Source organism: Corvus cornix, chromosome Z (genome assembly GCF_000738735.6).
Source record: "Corvus cornix cornix isolate S_Up_H32 chromosome Z, ASM73873v5, whole genome shotgun sequence".
Lineage (NCBI taxonomy): Eukaryota > Metazoa > Chordata > Aves > Passeriformes > Corvidae > Corvus > Corvus cornix.
The window spans coordinates 75,444,470-75,457,685 of NC_046357.1; the positions used below are offsets into that span (position 1 = coordinate 75,444,470).

General features: G+C 60.1%; 2 protein-coding genes and 1 long non-coding RNA gene across 11 annotated transcripts in view; 1 reads left to right on the plus strand and 2 right to left on the minus strand.

Moving 5' to 3' along the window:
• Positions 1 to 7,130, plus strand: part of FRMPD1 (FERM and PDZ domain containing 1) — a 27,207-nt gene extending 20,077 nt beyond the window's left edge. For all 8 annotated transcript variants that reach the window (XM_039567484.1, XM_039567483.1, XM_039567487.1 and 5 more), the window contains 4 exons: positions 34 to 216; positions 625 to 772; positions 1,160 to 1,828; positions 2,819 to 7,130. In XM_039567484.1, the coding sequence (XP_039423418.1) occupies positions 34 to 216; positions 625 to 772; positions 1,160 to 1,828; positions 2,819 to 5,133 (3,315 nt within the window). In that variant the 3' untranslated portion in view covers positions 5,134 to 7,130. The remainder of the gene's footprint in view (positions 1 to 33; positions 217 to 624; positions 773 to 1,159; positions 1,829 to 2,818) is intronic.
• TRMT10B (tRNA methyltransferase 10B) lies at positions 6,599 to 10,194 on the minus strand. 2 transcript variants are annotated; one of them, XM_039567491.1, is made up of 7 exons: positions 10,056 to 10,194; positions 9,543 to 9,785; positions 9,205 to 9,357; positions 8,767 to 8,845; positions 8,385 to 8,452; positions 8,040 to 8,160; positions 6,599 to 7,260 (listed from the first exon to the last, which is right to left on the minus strand). In XM_039567491.1, exons 1-7 carry the CDS (start codon positions 10,188 to 10,190, stop codon positions 7,067 to 7,069), a joined length of 993 nt encoding a protein of 330 aa, XP_039423425.1. In that variant the 5' UTR covers positions 10,191 to 10,194; the 3' UTR covers positions 6,599 to 7,066. The 2 variants fall into 2 exon arrangements, with proteins under 2 accessions (XP_039423425.1, XP_039423424.1); XM_039567490.1 differs by having other exon boundaries at positions 8,040 to 8,163.
• Positions 10,195 to 10,286: 92 nt separating this feature from the next.
• Positions 10,287 to 13,212, minus strand: LOC120411521. The gene is made up of 3 exons (XR_005603876.1): positions 12,559 to 13,212; positions 11,895 to 12,067; positions 10,287 to 11,702 (listed from the first exon to the last, which is right to left on the minus strand). It is a non-coding gene; the product is annotated as an uncharacterized LOC120411521 (long non-coding RNA).
• Positions 13,213 to 13,216: the final 4 nt, after the last annotated feature.

Sequence of the window (13,216 nt, forward strand, 5' to 3'; positions counted from 1 at the left end):
TTTTATTGACAGGTTTAACCTCTGCCCCTACAGCAGCAGGACAGGGAGTCGTATGTGGCATTGCTGGTGGGCGCCAAGCATGGAGTGAGCCAGATCATCAACAGCAAGCTCAACATCATCACGAGCCTGGCCGAGTTCCCCAGCATCAGCAGGGTGGAGCTCAGCGAGGAGTCCGAGCGAGTGAGCACGGTCAAGATCTACTTGCAGGACCTGAAGGTGAGCAGCTGTGTGGGGACAGAAGCACAGGGGCAGTCACTTGCACCATCAGCTCTTCTCAGAGGCTGAGGGTGTCACCAGTATCAAAGGCTTAGAACAGACTTGGGAGGGAAAGTTCATAGGAAGAACCAAAAAAATTACTAGAGAGAAGTGATTCTTCCTGCTGAGGAAAAGGGATTCTTCCTCCATCAGTGAGACACACCAAAGGCACAAAACACAGGAAAAATAAATTACTCCTCTTTGTGCCTCCTGCAGAAACAGAATGAGGGAGGTATGAGATGGAGGGGGTGCCTTGTCCTTGTGCAGCCTGTTCGTGCAGACTGTGGTACAAACAGTATTTATTTATTCTAATCTTTTTTTACCCTTTTCTCCCCTACACCTCCAAAAAATAAAACTAACAAAAAAAAGCTGCTCACTCTGCTGCTGGAATCAAACAGTGCAAAGGATCTGGTTTGCCTCATCGTTGGTTACTACAGACTCTTTGTGGATGCAAACGTCTCCATATTCACGTGGGGAGAGAAAAAACAGCAACTGCACCGTGTCTCAGCTGAAGAAGGTTTAACAAAACAGCCTTTTTTTGACAAAGCATGGGGAGGGAGTGGGTGGATGACCCTGGGAAAAGCACTATGTGGGCCTGGGTGGTGGCACCTGCATATGATTAAAGCTGGACCTGATGATCTTGGAGGGCTTTCCCAGCATTCATGGTTCCAAGATTCTGTGATATCTGCAGGCTCTTGGGTGTCGCAGACCGAGGCTTGGGGCGTGGGGCCACCCGGCAGCTGCCCTGCAGCTCCAGGGGTGCTGCTCCGGGGCAAAAACACCCCACAGGTCTTCCCTTGCTGGCTGGTGAGCTGGCAACGGCTGAGCCCCCCGAGTGCCCGGGGCAGTGTCTGATCCCCCTCCCCACGCCCCGGATGGGCTGACGAGTGCGTTTAAATCCCAGGGTATGAATCCCGAGCCTGCAGCGACTCTGAAGATTCCTGGGACCCGGATTCCTCCTCGGAGTGTCGCACGGACACGGCTGTGGCGTGCGGCAGTGAGGAGGGGCGGGGGGAGCCCCGCAGCCCCGGCGGGAGCAGCGCAGAGCCCCAGGCTGGAGGGGGTGACCCGCGGGCCGGGGGTGACAACGCCACGGACAGCACATCCGAGGCGTCCGACTCGGCCAACACCGAGAGCCGAGGGGTCAAGACGAGCGGCTCCAGCGACTCCGTGGATGCGCTGGAGGAAGATGAGTTGGAAGCGTGCTCTTCCTCCAGGCCAGAGCTCTTCCACTTCTACGCGCCGACCGTGCAGGAGATGAGCAGCGCGGACCGGAGCTTCGTGCCGGTGCGTGCCGCCGGGAGCGCCGACTTCTTCTGCTTCCTGCAGGTGCCCGGGGACAGCCCCTCGGAGCCGGGCGCGGCCGGGCTGTCCGAGGCGGACCCCGGCGGCTGCTGCAGCCCGGGCTACAGCGCGTCCCCCGCGGGCAGCGCGCAGGGCGGCGGCGCCGGCCCGGGGCACGCAGGGCCCGGCGACCTCGTCCTCAAGCCACCCCCGGGCTTCGGGGACTCCAGCTCCGAGGAGGAGTTCTACGATGCTGCGGACAGGCTCAGCCCTCCGGACGCGCTGGCAGGTAAACACACACCCCCGTGCTGCAGGTCCTGCCTCCCGCTGCCGGGGCTGGGGTGCTGCCTCTTCCCCCCCCCCAGTCCTCCCGCGGGCTCGCCTTCCAGCTCGTAGTGGTTTCTCCAGGACTTCTGAAGGACCTTTGAACGCCCGTTCTTCCCAGGCCACTCCTCAGCACTGTTACAGTGACATTGCAGGGGGATTTGTTACCACATGCAAGCGCTGTGTGTTGGGAAAAGTCAGTTTTCGGAGGAGTGGCATTCTGGAATCTCTGCTCTCTTCCTCTCAGCTAAGGAGACCCCAAACCTGAAAAACATTGTTCCGTGAACCCCCAAGATCAAAGGTCGTGTTCAGGTCAGAGGCTTGTTACATAGATGGGTCAAGGATTCCCAGGGCTGGCAGCTCCCTGGCCATTGTATTTTCTCAGAAATGAGATGATCCTTGTTTCTGGAGTAATCAGCTCTTTCAGTATTAACTGAACCTCTTAAGAATTTGATTTGTGCCATTAGAACAGTTTTGGCTTTCATATTATTGCACAGTCACTGTACTGTGTTCAGGAAAAACCTGTCTTCTCTGGAAATTTTTATCATCTAAATATCCAGCTGGGAACCTCTGACTGCGTTTCTATTTGATGACAAGCCCACAGCTGTGGGCAGTGCTCTTGTAGTGCTGCTGCTGTCCCCAGGTGTAACTGGGGACTTACAGCCGTACCTGCCTTCTGGTGAGGCGACTCCAGAGCCCTCATCACTACCCCTGGCCTTCAGTCCTTGTAGCCACACACCCAGGCTCTGCCTTTTTCGTGGCGTCCAGCCTCCAGTAGGTACTTGATCACGAGAGACCATTTCCTTTTGCCCTTGGGAGCCAGGCATTGCTGCTGGGCATTTGTGTCTGTGATTCCAAGTCCTGTGCCAAGAGCTTTTTGGCCAACTGTGTAGGCAGGTGGATATACTGCTGCCCAGGACGGCTTCATGATTTCCATGTTTTTTCTTGCCATCAGGTTATGATATGGCATCCTGGGAGGGTACGGAGAGCTCCTCCTGCATCCCAAAGAGGCTGAGGTGCTACAGCCTGGGGGAGACCCCATCGAGGAGGGAGAAGCACGGGCAGGAGAAGGAGCTGACCTACACCAAGAACCTGAGGAAGAGAAGGTCTTTCCTGAAAACTGACTACACCTCTCAGGTCAGTTTCCCTGCAGCTCTCCCAGGCTCTCCACAGCGCTGCTGCTCCTGGCCACCCACTCAACCCTCTACAGAGGACACAGGGAAGGACATGGACATGGGGCTTCCTCTGGCCACCCAGGCCCAGAGGGACCCTGCTGGCTCAGACCCTTGCTCTGACCTGATGGACATGGAGCCTGACACCATGGAGACAAAGTCAGTGAGGGAATGGGTGGTTTCATCCGTTTCGGACATTCACCATCCTGGTGACCAGCGTGGGGAGGTGGACCTCCAGCCAGCACACCCCCCTTTGCTGTCCCTGGAGGAAGCTGAGCCCCTTCCCAGAGGTCAGAGTGGAGCTGCTCAGGAAAGCTCCCCAAAGGAGGCAGATCCCAGGTGTCTGACCGAGGAGAGCCGTGTGCCCACGGGAGGCTGGCAGACCAAAGGGGCGCAGGAGGGGGGGTGTGGGGTGGTGGCCACCCAGCACAAGGTTAGTGTTGTGCCCTCATCCTGGGATCCAGAGGGGACCTGCCCCCCTGACAAACTCCTGCTACTGCCACCAGCTCCTGGCCCCAGCATGGCCCCTCCCTGGGAGCAGGCCCAGGACCACGGACCGCTCCCTGCGAGTGTGGAGCCTTCCCCCGCTCCCTGTCAGGAGAGCCAAGCCAATGGTCAGAGCTGTATCACTGGCAAGGGCAGCGCTGATGGTGATCACTGTGCCGATGGTCAGCACTGTGCTGAGAGCGAGGGCCGTGCTGATGGTCAGCACTCTGCTGATGGTCAGTGTTGTGCCGATGGTCAGTGCCATGCCAACAGCAGCAGTGATGGGGCCGTGTCCTGGGCGAGGAGCCCACAGGTGGTGAGTGGGGAGACCCTGTGGAAAGTGCACGAAGGCCACGTGGGGTTCCCAGAGGCAGCCCAGCTCCTGGCAGATGGCAGCAGTGCCTCGGGGCCCTCCTGGCTCTCGTTCGGGGTGAGGACAGACCCTGTGTCACCCAGCTCACTGCAGGACAGGGTGGATGACCCATGCGAGCCTTTGGCCTGTCTGAGGACCAGCGGGTGCGTGGGGGCCAGTGCTGTTGGAAGGAAGATGCCAACAGCCCCTGCTGGAGCAGGCTGCAGCAGGGAGCTGGTGAGCAGCTCTGGGCTGGGTGAAGGGCAGCCCACGAGAGATGCAGATATGACTCAGCCAGAGCCTAGATGGGCTTCTCTTCCCAGAGAACAGGCTGCGGGGCTGGGGAAGGACTCCTGCCTGGCTCCATCTGCAGCGCTTTCCCTCTCCTCAGTCCCAGTTCCCTTGGGGAAAGGAGCAGGAGCCCACGGGGCTGCAAAACACTCCTTCCTCTGTCTTAACCCCGAGGATGGTGAGCAGACCCCTTCACCCCGAATCCCAGCCGGGCCCTTGGGCTGTTCCCTGGCACCACGTGGGCTGGAGAGCTGTGGCTGCCGGCTGCCCTACATCAGCTGCTTCCCCCAGCCTCACAACCAGGGGGAGCGTGACACCAGCCCCCCCCAGTTTCCAGGGCCCCTCACCACCCCACCCTCTGGCAGCTGCAGCCTTCCCAGGACCCCTGGGAGTAGTTTCCCAGTCTCCATTGCTGGGGACGGAGCAGGGCAGGACCCCCACATCCGAGTGCTTGGGCAGCTGAAGGACCAGGCATGGATGAGCCCTGCGGATTTCTCCCGCTTCCTGGCCTACACTGCGGAGCTCCAGGAGGTTGTAGGGAAGCTCTGTGGGAACCAGGCAACCCACCTGCATGACCAATGTGCAGAGCAGGGTGCAGAGAGCAAGGGTGCCCTGGGCTGGGCTTCCCAGGACCTGCTGTCCAGCTGCCAGGCGCTCCTGAGCACAGAGCAGCCTCTCACAGAGATGCAGCGTGCGCTGAGGGCCACATTCGACCGCCTGGTTCACCTGGCAGTGACCTGCTTCCAGGTGACACACTGCCGGCGCTGCAGGCAGAGGCAGCAGGAGCTGGGAGCTGCGCTGGGGGATGTGGTGGGCACCTACCAGCAGCTGGTGCAGGCTCTGCACCAGCAGCTCCATCGGCAGGTCTGCCCTGAGCTGGGCACCAAGCTCCTTGCCCGCCAGCACACGGCCCTAGCAGCTGCTGTCTTCTGTCTGCTGCAGCAGTTCAGGGCATCGCCGTGGATGTGACAGGCTGGGTGGGGTACACGAGGGCACTGAGGGCGACAGAGCCCAGACGTGTGCCCTCTTTCCACCTCAGGCTCTCTCCCAGGCGATGTTTAGCCCAGGATGGCCATGGGAGGATGTGCCCACACCTGTTGGCTGGGCTCCCCAAGAGCAGCCGTGCCCTGGGGTGCTCTTGGAGCACTTCAGTGTGTGTCTTGCCCAGGGCTCATCCCTTGCCTCCCACAGGCTGTGCAGGTGATCAGTCTCACGGTGTTGTCTCAGCTGCCTTTGTCACCCATGGGGAAGGGTGGGAGCCTTTCAGCCTGCCTTTCATCCACTCTGCTCTCCAGGCAGGCTCCGGACTAAAGGCACATCGAACCCACCCTGGCCTAACGTTAAGGACCCCAGGTGGCTTTTTCCACCTTCTGCGGCTGAGGGAACACAGTGATCCTGTATCAGCTGCTTTTCCTTAGCAGGAGAGGGCTGTCCCAGCCAGGGCAGCTCCTCTGCTGCCGTGTGCTGATGAGCGAGACAGGCCCTGATCAGCTTCACCCCACCCTCGGAGCTGCTCACGGCTCGGTGTCTGCCAGAAGGCAGGGGCAAGCCCCGACACCGTAACGCTGTGGTCGGAGCTGTGCAGGGGCTGTCAGTCGCTGCCTCGGCGAGGACCAGCCCGGTCCCCCTCCCACCCGGCGCACCGCACCTGGCCAGGTGTGAGCTGGAAGGGGTTTTGCTGTGCATCCCCGCGGGGCAGCACTGCAGTGCCCTTGGGGGAGGGGGCAGAGGCCGGTCCCTCACTGCTGAGGTCAAGCCTGGGGGTGTTGAGGGGCGGCTGCCTTTCCCCAGGGCGCTGTTGCTGCAGCTGAGCGTGCTTAGGGTGACAGGGGTCTGCACCAGCAGCTGAGGGGCAGGGGTGGGCTGGAGTGATGGCACCACCTCTCCCCAGGCACCGTAGGGACAGGAGTGTCCCCTGGCTCTGGGACACCAAAGGGGACCATCTCCATATCCAGCTTGCCAAGAGCCCCCAGGGCACAGCGACAGGCATTTGCCAACACTGACACCACAACACCCTGAGTCCCTGTTGTGGCTTAACCTTACCTTGGGCTAACCCTGGCTTGGGTTAAACCACGACAGCCCCCCAACAACTCCTGCGGACCCCGCTGTCACATGCACTTGGGCACAAGCCCCAAGGCTGTGAAAGGGTCTTGCTGTGAGAGAGGAATGAAAACACATAACCAAACTTACCTCAGATGACCTTCAGGTCCTGCTGCCACTGGCCACGAGGTTTTAGGGCTTTCGGCAGCAATGGCTGAGGTAATGTATCAACTCAGCTGCACCCAACACACTTCCTTCTGTGGCTGTGGCACGTGTCACTGCTTGTGCAGGGCACGGCCGAGCCCAGGTACCTCCCAGCAGGGATGTGGGGGTCAGGGACCTGTGTGTGTCAGGTGTGACGAGGTATTGCTCATCAGTAACTGTAGAAACACAATGGGGATCTAAACATTTTATTTTGTATTAGATGCATACTACTAGCCAAAGGCTTCAACAACTCACCTAGTCTTCACTGTGTTTAAGTTGTTGGGACATAGTGCCCTTGGGAGCTGCTCCCTGTCCCACACTCTCCTGCAGGAGCAGCACTGTCCTGTCCCATGGTAGGGGGTTTTCCTTGCCCATAAGCTTTGCAATCCTAACTTCACCTTTCTCTGTTTCAATAAAATGAAGAAAACACCTTAAGGCTCTCCTCCCCATCCCAGAGCAAGTGTAGGTACAGGAGTCACAAACAGCTGCAAAGAAGCAAAACTGAATTCCTGTCAGTTTTCACTTGATCGCAGGCTCCACCAGCTTTTGTTTCCTGCTCAAGGGGATGGGGATGTCCAGCACCACACTCCTGAGGTAGAAGGTGTCACTCCAAGAAGGTCCTCACACTGCTGGAAACCAAGCTGTCTGCTGTGCACAGTCACGCTGGTGCTTCCTGCCTCTGCAGCTCCTCACCACAAAATAAAGCATTTTCTTGGGCAGCAGTGGTGCACTGGGCTGTCTCCACCTGTTCCACTGTATCCGGCAGCACATAGCCTTTTCCAGAGGAAACTCCAGCCCTCAGGGCTGCCGGCCAGCTCCGTGTGTTGTAGTAGGTGGACAGGACATCAAAGACTGTCAGGAGCAGAGAGATATTGAGTCACACACGTGCTGTGAGGATGGTGGCAGCAGCTCTACAGACACCCACTGAACACGAGGGAGGTGATAACAGCTGACCCAAAGAGGGTCCCCATGTACCACCTGATGAGCTGGTGCTTGAGGCAGCTTACCTAGGGGCAGACAGCTATTTTGGAGAGGACTTTAGGGAGCTCTGGGCAAAGCAAAAGTGACTGTGTCAACTAGAGCAAGGTGCCACCCGTCACTGTTTCGGCTGACATGTACCACCTGTTGGTGTCCCCCCTGTAGAGAGCCACACCTGCTGTGCTCCCACCATCACTCCCAGGCACTTACACCCCACCCCATGGGCACAGAGCCCCCAGCCACTTCCACTGCCTTGTGTCGATGGATGGAGGGGCAACACAGTCCTCACATTAGGGGTAAAAGCTTTGAGGAACTGGCCTGGGTCATGAGCCCCTCCGCAGTCACCAGCAGAGAGACATTCGCCTTGCAGAGGTGAAGGAGCACGAGCTCATCCTCTGCTGTGAGCAGGTGTGCCAGCCCATCGGGGTACAGGACACCAACACCCCTCCCCACCATTGTCAGACTTGGCTGAGCATGGCACAGACCTCAAAACTCCCATCCCTCTGCAGCCTGTCCCTCCAGCAGCCCTCCAGCCCACTGTCCCCTGCCTTGTGCACAGCTTCCCGGGGAGCATGGGATTGCGCCCGGCCTTTGGATCACACCAGACCCCAGGGTGTCCCCCGGGACCCTGCAGCCCCGCTGCAGCCCCTCACCCTGGTTGATGGCCAGCGTCTCGGAGTGGTAGTTCCTGGCATTGGGGGCTTTCACCATGTACTCGCGGATGGGGAGTCGGGCTGTCTGCAGGGACTGCTCCCGTGCCCGCCGCAGGGTCAGCTGCTGCAGGGGACACACGGACACGCTGACACACAGCGTCCCATGTGTGGCATGAGCAGCCACAGAGCCAAAACCCGCCCTGGGGCTCGTGGCACCCGCACTGCTGCAGCCTCTCCCAGCTTGCTGCTGGGCCCAGGCAGAATTTGAAGAAAAAGGGATGGGGAGGCAGCCGCAGCACTGGGATGTCTCTGGTCTTGTGAAGGAATGGGGCAGGCATCACCCACCTTGTGAATGCTCTCATCCACCAGCCCTCCCAGCACGTACACCTTGTCCGGATCGATGTCTTCAAGGACTAGAAATAGGACATGCACTGGCTCACCACCACACAGCAGTAAATCCTGCAGGACACTGCTCTGCCAGCAGACCCCACGTCCAAGGACAGCAGTGGGCAGAGCGCCCTCGCCCCAGGGGCTGAGGCCTGGGGGCAGATGGGTCCCACCAGCACAAATTTAGCACCAGATGTGAGCACACAGCACACCCTGGCGAATGTGAGACAGCCTATGTAGGAACGACTTGCCTGAAGCATGGAATAGCCTCAAAAAGAAATTTCTAAAAGCCAGCCTTTGGCTCTGTTTCTCCTTTGCCTAAAGCATGTGAAATATTTACCGTTCTCAGAGTCAGGAGTGAGATAAACAATGGCATCCAAAGGAAACAGGTCCAGGTAACTCTGTGGAGTTGTATCCATCTGAAAACACCAGACAGAGTGAAGCAGCCAGTTAGCCCAAGGTGCATCTGACAGAACAAAGCCCCCTCCCAGACACAGAGATATCCTGGGACTGACACTACTGCTTTGGACACACAAACTCCTAAAGATCTTGTAGATCCTACAGATCTCCAGTGACCCAGGGTTTTTCTTTCTCAATTGGAAAACGTTTTCTGTTCTAGGCACTGACAGACACACTTCTAAAAACTCCATTAAATTCTCTCCTCATCAGAAGTTCTCAGTGCGCTCTGAGGAAGGGAGAGCAGCAACAACTGTCTAATTTTAAATAAGATGCAGAGCACAGGGCTGAGCTCTCCCTGATCCCGTAGCCAGACCCTCACCAGGTATCCGGCGAAGCCGTCGTTCATGCGGAAGCACTGCTCGTAAATCGGCGTCCCCGCCGCGAACCCCGTCAGGCACAGCCAGAAGGGCCGAGCGGCGCGGCGGTTCGCCCCGTAAAGCCTGCGGATCTGGGAGGCGAGGCGGCCACTCTCCTTGGGGACAGAGCGGGACGGTGACCCCGAGCCCGGGGCTGGCGGTCCCGCCGAGCTCGGTCACACGCCGGCTGGGAGCCCAGGGCGGGTCCTGCCGAGCCCCCGGTGCCCCGCCCGCGGCAGGGACGGGCACACGCGGAGGGCAGCATGTCCAGGACCCCGAGCAGCCCCCGGGACCCCCGCACCTTCTCGGTCATGCTGCCGCCCACGCCGAGGTCCACGCAGATCCGCGGCCCCACCGCCCGCGCCTCCAGCAGCCGCTCCGTGGCGAGGGCGGCCGGGACCCTTCCGCTGCCGAGCGCCGGTCCCGGGCCGATTCCGTCCGCTGGTGCCCGCCGTGCCCGGCGGCGCTGCCGCTCCTGCCGCCGCTTCCCGCGCCGGGCGGCGAGAACCCGCTGCCAGCGCCGCCGCTTCCGCAGCGCGTTCCTCTGCGGGAGGGAAGCGGGCACGGCGCTCAGCGGGGCCCGGCGCCGATAGCGGCCCCGCCGCCCGCACCGAGCACGGCCCCTCCGCACGCACCGAGCACCGAGCGCGGCCCCGCCGCCCGCACCGAGCACCGATAGCGGCCCCTCCGCACGCACCGAGCACCGAGCGCGGCCCCGCCGCCCGCACCGAGCACCGCCCCGCCGCACGCACCGAGCACCGAGCGCGGCCCCTCCGCCCGCACCGAGCACCGACAGCGGCCCCGCCGCCCGCACCGAGCACGGCTCCTCCGCGCCGTCCGCCCGCCCCGCGCTGGGACCGCACGCGGCCGAAGGCTCGATCCGCAGCAGCCGCAGCGCCTCGGCCGCCACCGCGGCCTCCGCCTCCGCCTCGCTCGCCGCCGCCTCCATCCCGCCGCCGGCCCTGCTGCCTCCATCGCGCCGCTGGGACGGAAGGGGCGGGTCCGGGGCGGGTCCGGGGCGGGTCCGGGGCGGGTCCGGGGCGGGTCCGGCCGTTCCTCCGTGGTGCGGCACCGTCCGGCCGAACCGAGAGTTCCCCCGCGGAGCCCCGTACTCCTGGTGCCCGTTCTCCCGCCGAGCAGGTCGGCTCCGGTGCCGGTCCGTGACGGGGGTCTCGGCTATCAGCGGTACAAAGTGTTTCACGCGCTCCCCCAAAAGTTTCGTCCTGAGGTGGTTTCCCTGTTTGTCGCCGTGTTGAACCAACGGTTCGCACCACAGATGCCACAGGCCTGGTCAGCCTGGGGCAACTTCCCAGGGATCCTCCTCCATCGTGCACCACCTGTCTTGTATATTCTAATTATTTTATCATTATTCTTCCTTTTCTGTCCCATTATACTGTCTCTATGGAGATAAGCATAAGCAGATGGAATTCAGAGATAGAATTTGGATAGCCAATGAATCCCCAAAAATTACTTATGATTTGGAAAAGGTGGAAGAATTGCATGACCAGCACATCCTTCTGGCTGGAATTGCAGGAAGCCAGCTGACTGATGCCTGGCCAGGTCATGCGCAGGAGGCTCCCCCAAAAGCTCTGACCACCTGGAAATCTGCATCCCACACCATATGGCATGCTCAGTATGTAAACTGGGGGAACGTAAAGGGAGGGGATACAAATAACAGCTGACCCAGCTGGCATCAACTGTCTTGCTTGTAGCCCCCCTGCCAGCCTGCTGTCAGGGCAGAAGCAGCTGGAACACCCCTGGCAGGGCCAGCACTGCCCGGCAAAGCCATAACATCCGCGTATGATCAGCATTCTCCTCACCCTGAATGCAGAGCAGGGCACTACGCCTGCTCTCGGGAAGAAATGAACTCAACCCCAGCGCAAAGCAGGATGTCCAGTCAGGTCCAGCACAAACCTGACTGGGCAGTGAGGGAGGCAAGCAACACTTCTTGGAAACCCCTTCCAGCCCACAGGATAGGGCTTTACTGAAATCCTGTGGTGTGTGCGCAGGGATGGGGGAGGGACTGGTTCCATGAGGCCAGGGGGCTGTGTCTCACACACAGGGTCAGCTGCAACAACACTGACTTGTATTTTGTTTCCTGGGAGAGCATCTGTGTTTCCCTGAGGCACTATCAGGAGTACATTTTACATTTCCCAGCACTGCTCTGCCAAGAAACTCTTCTCGAGGCCTGGTGCGTTAATATCACCCTCTGCGCTGGGTGTTGCTACAGCTCTTGACCTGTTTCTCCATGAACAGACTGGGGTTCTGCCCAAGGTGTTCCAAGCATGTCTCCCCAGCCCACCGAACACACTCTGTCTCCTCCTGGTCCCAGACCCCGGCGTGGCCTCACTGTGCCATCTCTTGATGCTCTGTGACTGGGGCAGGTCTCTCTGTGGTGACCAGGGGCAGGACTCCAAACGTTCTAGCAGGTCCCCAGGAATGAGGGAGATCCAAGACTGAGCTGTGAATTTTGAGGCCAAAGTGAAGTAGAGTCAGCAGTAGATGGGTAGAGAAAACTTTGGGGGTAAGACTTGAGATAACGTGCAAGGGACAAGGAATGTTTTGGAGGAAAGCTGAGTTCCTCTGTAGGGGACAGAATGAACATTTGGAGATAAGATAGAGGTCACAGTGACACTCCCAGCATGAAACAGACCCCAAAGGAGGGGGTGGTCCGGCCGCTGGACTCGAAGCCTGGGACTGTTATGGATCCCATCCTCACTGACACCTGTCCTGCACCTTCCAGCACCAGACCAGACGAATGAGGCCTCTCCAGACTCCACTTCGCCAACAAGGTTTTAGTAGCGTCTTTCGTGCTCTCAGAACACGCTGTTTGAAAAAACGTATTGACATTTAATATATTTATAAAAATATTATGTCAGTATGTTTGTAAAAACGCAAGGAAAAATATTCACAGTCCACTAGAGCAGTGGCTTTTGTGGGGAGGAGGGACCCTGACCGTAAAGCATCACCCTGGGTAGTTTTGGAAAAAACCTGCTGCTAATTGTCTTAAAGAGGGCAAAGAGTGCTGGACCAGGACTGGGTGGGGGGCACCAGGCTCAGGGAGGCGCAGGCCCGGGGAGGGAGGTGCTGTCCCAAACGTGGGCTCGTTCCCAGGGGCGCAGCCCCAGGTCACACACTGAGCTCAGGCACTGCTGGTTCACCCTGGATTTTCATCCTAGTTTGCACAAGGCAGGAGCTGGGTGCACACAAAAGCTGCTCGCCGACCATCAAAACTTTACACTGTTTATACATAGTACAAAGACATCAGCAGTAATTGGTTACAAATTACATCTCTTTTCTGTTAATTAGTACTCAACCCTCCGTTTGCTGGTTATATCTCCCTTCTCGCGCTGAGCAGTCCGAGGCACAGTTCATCCCTCCGTTTGCGCCTGCGGTCCGTTTTGGGTCGGTGCTGGCGATCCCCAGGGCCGGCACGGCCCCGCCCGCCTCACGCCCGTGGCCCTCGCCCAGACAGCAAATTCCTCTTAGGATGGTCTTCCCTGTTCGTCAGAAGAGAAGAGGAGGTGAGCACAGGACGGCCCCAGTGCAGCCACTGGATGACAACGGCCCGGCTGCAGCCGCCCCTGAGCGCCCGGCGCCAGAGCCCGAGCTCTGAGGGCCGGCGCTCTGAGGGGCCCGCGCCCCGAAGGGCCCCGGCTCTGAGGGCCCGAGCTCTGAGGGGCCCCGGCTCTGAGGGGCCCGAGCTCTGAGGGGCCCCGAGTTCTGAGGGGCCCGGGCTCTGAGGCGCCCGGGCTCTGAGGGGCCCCGGCTCTGAGGGGCCCGCGCTCTGAGGGGCCCGGGCTCTGAGGCGCCGGGCTCTGAGGGGCCCGGGCTCTGAGGCGCCCGGGCTCTGAGGGGCGCCGGCTCTGAGGGCCCCGCGCCCGCCGGCCCCACGGTCACGTGCAGTGGCGAACACGTGATCGGTGTGGGCGGGGTCTCGGGGGCGGGTCCGCGCAGGCGCAGTGGCGCGGGGCG